This window comes from Nicotiana attenuata, unplaced genomic scaffold, assembly GCF_001879085.1.
Source record: "Nicotiana attenuata strain UT unplaced genomic scaffold, NIATTr2, whole genome shotgun sequence".
NCBI classification, from domain to species: domain Eukaryota; kingdom Viridiplantae; phylum Streptophyta; class Magnoliopsida; order Solanales; family Solanaceae; genus Nicotiana; species Nicotiana attenuata.
In genome coordinates, this window is record NW_017671170.1 from 332,984 (window position 1) to 339,543 (window position 6,560).

Genomic DNA, 6,560 nt, shown 5'->3' on the forward strand with positions numbered 1-6,560 from the left:
GGCGTGATACGTATGCAACCCACATAGGTCCGGTCTTCCTAGTAAATCTTAGGTTCTTGGCTTCGCGAGGTCTTAGCCAAAACTTGCACTTCTAGCCACCTTTATCCACATAGGTTAGTTTTAGAATTCAGAAGTTGCTTTGTGTGAGTTGAGTTGTATTAATGGACTCTACTATCGAAATTTTTAGAGTTCAAGTTAAATTTCTCTTGTCAAACTTTTTTTATGCTGACGAAAGTTCTGTTGGGATCAGTCTTTGTTTGTTGGAGCATTGTTTTGTGATTTTAATTCAATCTATGAATTGAATTCAGAAGAAAACTTCAGGTTCAAATTCTCTAACCCCTGAAGGTTTGGAAGCAATGTTGAGTTTCTAAGTTCATGAACTTCTAAGTTTGAAAAACTTGATTGTTTAAGCTGAAATTTCATCTATATATTCTGGGATTAGTGACTGCTATTTGTAAGAGTTCTGTTCGATCCTGAGTTGATTCATTGAGTTGTTAATTGTAGTTGCTTTGAATCTAGGACACTAAACTGAAGTTGAGTTGTTGCCAAAATTCTGCACAGTTGAGTAGTGCATTATTTGAGTTAAAAGACTGTCCAATTACCGCTGATATGTATTGCTTTTTTAAAATGCTTTAAGTTTGAGTTAACTGAGTTTTGAGTGAGTATTACTGCAACCATCTGTTAATAGCTGCTGATATCTTAGCCAAAGTTTGCTGCAAAGAGCATTAGTTTTAGCAGCATTTTAACAACTGATTCTGCACTGTTGAGCTGATGTTTCTGTACAAGCTTTAGCTCCAGTTTTCCTACAGATTGATACTAGTGCTCCTGCAATTTTAGACTGATTTCTGCACTGCCAAAACAGTGCTACTCAAGCTGTAATTTCTGGACTTTACAGTTAGTTCTGCACCCGTTAAAAAGCTCAGGTTTGGGCAGTTTGTGTCTGAGGTTCTTGGTCTGAAAACTTGAAAAGTTCTAATAGAGTTGATAGCTTCAGTTTGCATCCTTGATAGTTGGTGAGTCTACTGCAATTTGCTGCCCAGTTTTTCCACAGCTGAAATGATTATTGCTACTATGAGTGGGGTCACTTGCTGCCTCAGGTTCCCGGGTCAATTGATCTCTGATCTTCGGAAGCTTGCTGTTAACCTGATCCCCTTCCCTCGTTTACACTTCTTCATGGTTGGGTTTGCTCCTATCATTTCTCGTGGTTCACAGCAATACCGTGCACTAACAGTACCGGAGCTGACCCAGCAAATGTGGGATGCCTTAATCAGACTTTATGTTGGAGCAGGAGAAGTGGAAAAAGCAGATTCGATATTGCATAAAGTTGCAGATTTGAACCGCTTGAGGCCAATGATTAATTCTTATTTGGTTATTATGGAACAATATGCAAAGAGAGGTGATGTTGATAATACTGAGAAAATATTTCACAGAATGAGACAAGAAGAGTAGTAACAATTACAAGGAACAATGGCTGAAGGAGGAGACTCATCATTCGTGAGGAGACATTGGGAAGGATACAAGGAGTTCTGGGGAGAGAGATTCTCCTTCTTGGACAACTACTCGCCCTTCATCAAGCGCGACAAGCCACTCCCTTCTTGGTCTCCAACTGATGTCGACGAATTCATTGCTTCTGATCCTCTTCATAGACCCACTCTGAAGACTACTAGGGAAGCAGCAAAATTTGGTGCTGTAGGAGGCCTAATTGGAGCTGTTTCAACTGCAGGCGTTGCTTGGAAGTACTCAAGGAGTCTGCATGGTACTACATTGTCTTTTGGAGCCGGTGCTGTCTTTGGCTGGACATTTGGACAGGAAGTTGCCAACCACTGGCTGCAGCTATACAGGCTCGATACCATGGCTTCACAGGTTAAACTCATGGAATGGTGGCATAACAAGTTTGAAGGACAGTCTTAATTTTGTCTTCAATTAAAAGATTGACGACATACAAGTTGGGTTTTGCTGTTAGTGCCAACGAACATTTGTTATCGGCAATAAAAATCTGTGGCAGTGTCCAAATTATATCCTGCTTTGACTTAGAATTTTCGGTTGGTCTTTGACCATGAGCTTGGCTGTTTGTTTACCTACTGAGTGGCTATGATGGTAGTGCAATTTCTGGCAGTTTTCCTTTTAAAAAAAAAACATGTTGGCTCAAGTTGATGCATTAAAAAAAAACTTGTTGTGGCTGATTTTTTGGATTGATGTATGTACCCTATCTTGAGATATCAGTTGTAGGCTCAACACTTTTGAGATATCAGCTTCACTATGTTTTCGTGTTCCTATTCTTGTTTGTTTTACTACATTTTGTTTTTGAATAGTTTTGTATTAAAAATGGCCATCTATTACCTATGGCCAAAGGAATCTTTGTGAAAAATAAAAAGTATTATTCAGTCTTTTAGGTGATGTCAGGGTTTATAATAGTCTAGTTAAGTTTGCTTAGTCTTTTGTTATTGTATTTCTTATTTTGTATTTGGAAATGTGTCACAAGTCAAAATCAAAAAAAAAAAAAAATTTGCGTTTTTATAGCTAAAAATTGTTCTTATATTTCCTCTACAACATTAGGACCAAAATTCAAAAAAAAAGAGAGAGTTTTCTTTTAGTAGCTCTTTAAAAGCTTTCTTTAAGGTATTTAATTCCAAAATCCAAAAACATTTTCTTGTAAGGTGTTTCGTCGAGAAATTAGTGAAAAATGAAAAAAAATAATTCTTTTTATTTTCATTAGAACTTTAGGATATCGTACATAGGAAAAAAACATACTTTATCTTTTGTTTTATCATTAGAATTTCTCCTTTAGGTAATCAAAATTGAAATCCAATAATATTTTGTGTTATTTTTTTTTTTTATTATTGCTTGTTTCGAAATCTTGCGTCAGGATATTAAATGAAAATTCAAAATATTTTTTTCTTTGGTTTATTGTTTAGATTTCCTCCCTAAAAAAAAGAATCAAAAAATGCTTTTCTCTTGTAGAGTTTTTTTCCTTAATAAGTTCTCATAGAGTGTTTGTTTCAAAAAGACAAAAAAAAAGAAAAAAAAACATGCTCGTTAAGCTTGAGTTTAGAATAGGTTATAGAACATTCATTCTAGAAAATTTAAAAAAAGGGGATTTGCTGGTTTTATTTCTCTTTTCTCATCAGAGTAGTCGTTAAGGTAAAAAATGAAAAGGGAGAATGTCAGTTTGTTTACTTTATTCCCGTTCTTCCAGAACTACGCAAATATCTGATTCATGCGGGGTCATGATACGTAGGCAACCTACATAGGTTTCGATCGAATCATTTTTTTATTATTAAAAGAAAAAGAAAAAGAAAAGAAAAAGGAAAAAAAAGGAAAAAAGAGAAAAAAAAAAAGGTGAAATCATGGGATGTGAAAAATCAGAGGAAAGAAAAGAGTGTAATTAGAAGGGAAAAGAGGAAGGAAAAATGAGCAAACAAGTGCTAGAAAAGCAAAGAAAAGAGAGGTTGAAATGAGCAAATTTGACCTTTGTACCCTCGAAGTCATTTTAGAACCGATAACTGTGGCTAGGTGCATTGCACGTAAAGTGAAATTATCTTACGATAAATGCCCTAACGCCAACGTGATGGCTTCATTTTGTTGTACTCATAGCAGAAAGGTGGTTGGTTTGTGATTTTTTAAAGTGGTAACTCTTCTCTACAACACAACGACAAAAGGCAATGGCAGACAACAACAGAACTGGGTTGGTTGATACCGGGGCCCGAAAGCAGCGGGTCGAACAGGACAACGGGTTGGTAGAAGAGGTAAAGATGTTGAGACAACACGTGGCGGACATGTATCGGGCATGGATGACTGGGAAAGCACCACCCCCGCCACCACCCAGCTTCATAAATGCCTTCCTTACCCAAACTCCGGACACAACGCCAGGCGATCCTCCACACTCTCCATATTTACCCGCTTATCACAGCTTTCCCAACCACCCTAGTAGCTCCATCACTCGTCGTCCAACTATCTTTTCCCAGAAGTGCCCTCCGGTAACACCCACTGTTCTCGACAATGAATACTCGTCGTCCAACTATCTTTTCTCAGAAATGCATAACCCTCTGCCGAAGAAATTTAATTTTTCTCAAAGGTGCGCATATTGCTCAGATGCCCCGGGACATGACATAGAGAAGTGTTGGAATCTGAAGAAAGCAATTCAGAGGCTTATTGATGCAGGCGACATTGTCGTGCAAAATTCGGATGCAGCAAACACTAGCCAAAGTCCATCACCTGTGCATAATGAGACGCATATGGTGGGCATGATTTATTTTGAAAAGGAATGTGAGAATTCTTCTGGGAGCCTCAGAGGTCCAAGGGCTACCAAGCTTTCAGCACTATCAGAGGTTGATCTTAAGAACGAGCCGGCAAAAGGAACCCAAAAGCAGCTTGATAAGAACAATGTGATGAAGACTTGTGAAGTTCCTAGTATTGTTGATGCAGAATTCAGTGGCTAAGATACCGTGCTTGGTAATTGGAAAGACCAAGAGGAGATTTCGATTGATTAAATATTCAGTAATACACGGATCAGAAAATCGACGAGCAAATGTGGTTACAACCACACTCGACAAACAATCAGAGCACCAAATGGAAAAAGAACCGCACTGTGAAGCGACCCTGCGAGCTCGACGAATGAGCCTCCGATGCTTTGGAACGAAATTCCTCACTCTCTTCATCGCTGCTCTCTTTCGTCTTAGTGGTGTGGTGTGATCTATGAGGCAAACAATGGAAAGGAGTTGGGAACAATGGTGAAGAAGAGGCGGGCTAGTGTTTTCGATTAGGAAGCAGCATGATATTTTGGCTTCTCTTCTATGAAGAAGAAGCCAAGATCCATCGATGGGAGAGGGGGGGGGGGTCCTCTGCTGCCGCGCTTTTTTTTATGCCTTCTTTTGGGTGTTCTTTCTATCTCCTTGCATTTAGGGTGTAGTACTATTATATAGGGTAGGGATTAGGTTGAGGATAATGGGCTTACGGGCTTATGGCGCTAGGAAATTGGGCAAAGATAAAAAAAAAGATGAGACTACAAGATTTATAAAAACGGGATAAACTAGCTAAACTAATTCGCTCCTTCTAAAATTATATATAATTATAAAAAATAAATATAAACTAATTTTTAATTAATTGAACTAACTATTAAAATATATAAACAATTTTTTGTGTTTTCAAGATTATATAAAAATAAGATAGAACTATTTTTTGTATTTTTTTTAAGATTTAAATGAGTACAAAATATTATGAATCCTATTTTGTAATTTTTTCGTTTTCTTGTAATAATAAAAAGTAAAAATATAAAAATTAGTTAAAATAACGCTATTAGGCCTAATTTAAATATTTAAATGCCTAAAATAACATAAAAATCTTGGGGAGGGTCAAAATCCCTGTCTACAGCTGTCCAACTCTTTGAATGAAATGAATAAACAAAGTATTTTTCAGACAAAAAACGACTAGACAGGTTTTTTCTGTACCCGAACTCTTATTGGAAGACTAAAACTAAGAGATAAAGGGAAATGTGACCGAGCGCTGGTATCTGAGCTCTACATATCCTTGGCTATAACAGGAATCGGGCCCACGCTGTAGTTCAGAGGTAGTGAGATGATAAGTATGCCGAGGTGAAGAGCCGGTCGAGGTGCTGTTTCGTCGAGGTTCCGGTCCGTGGTCTGTTTTACATCAAAATGCAAAACTGAAAAAGACTAGCTAAGACTATCAACTTACGGTTCACAAGATTCTATTCTATAAGTCTTCTGCAACTTGATCCTTGAGTCTTGATGAGTTTTCATGCAGACTTCTATATTTGGAACCTTGAGCTGTGTATAGCGTACAGGTGATTGCTCGTTCCTTTCAGCTTTTCGGGATCAAAAACCGGCACACACCAGCTTTGTGATTTCAGCCATGTCTTGAGCAGCCCCACAAAATCCTTTTTCCACAATCAAACTTTGCTTTGGATTACTTCTTTGCTTTGCTCCTTTTTTCTTTCTTATTGTGACTACTTCTTGTTGATCACCTCGGACTGTTGCCGTCGTATTCTTGCCGCGAGCTTCTTTTTGTTGCTGACCTGAATTGGCATTTCATGAAGTGAATTCCTCTTATCTCAGGTAGGCGCCTGCTTTCTAACACTTGAACTGTCTCTCTTCAAAACTTGAATATGTTTTCCTCTGAAACATGGAGTTGTCCTTCCCTTGTTTTATCCAGGTGGAGACGCCTGATTGCTGAACTTTCTGCGTTCCTTGTTTTCTATATGGGTGCCTACAATCAAAAACAAACAAAACAAACGAAAATTTTCTGCCCTAGTTTGCACTAGGAAGATTTGTGAGTTGTTAGCATAAATTGTAAACCACTTATACTACTGAGCATATGATGAGAGTAAACTAAAAGACTAGACTAGGAGTGCGTCTCCTACGAGTAAAAACCAAAAACTTTGACTAGCAAATGCGTCTGCTAAAATAAAACCTGAATGAACCAAACTAGGAAGTGCCTCTCCTAAGGGTGAATTTAAATGACCAAGGCTAGGAAGTGCGTCTCCTAGGGGTGAAAACTTCAGTGACTAAAACTAGGAAGTGCTCTCCTATGAATGAACTTTA

At 38.0% G+C, this 6,560-nt stretch overlaps 1 protein-coding gene across 1 annotated transcript; it reads left to right on the forward strand.

The window, feature by feature from the left end:
- The first annotated feature begins 1,467 nt into the window (after positions 1 to 1,467).
- On the forward strand, positions 1,468 to 1,911 carry LOC109206411 (succinate dehydrogenase subunit 6, mitochondrial-like). Its single transcript, XM_019369230.1, has one exon. The coding sequence runs from the start codon at positions 1,468 to 1,470 to the stop codon at positions 1,909 to 1,911; it is 444 nt and encodes a 147-aa protein (XP_019224775.1).
- Positions 1,912 to 6,560: the final 4,649 nt, after the last annotated feature.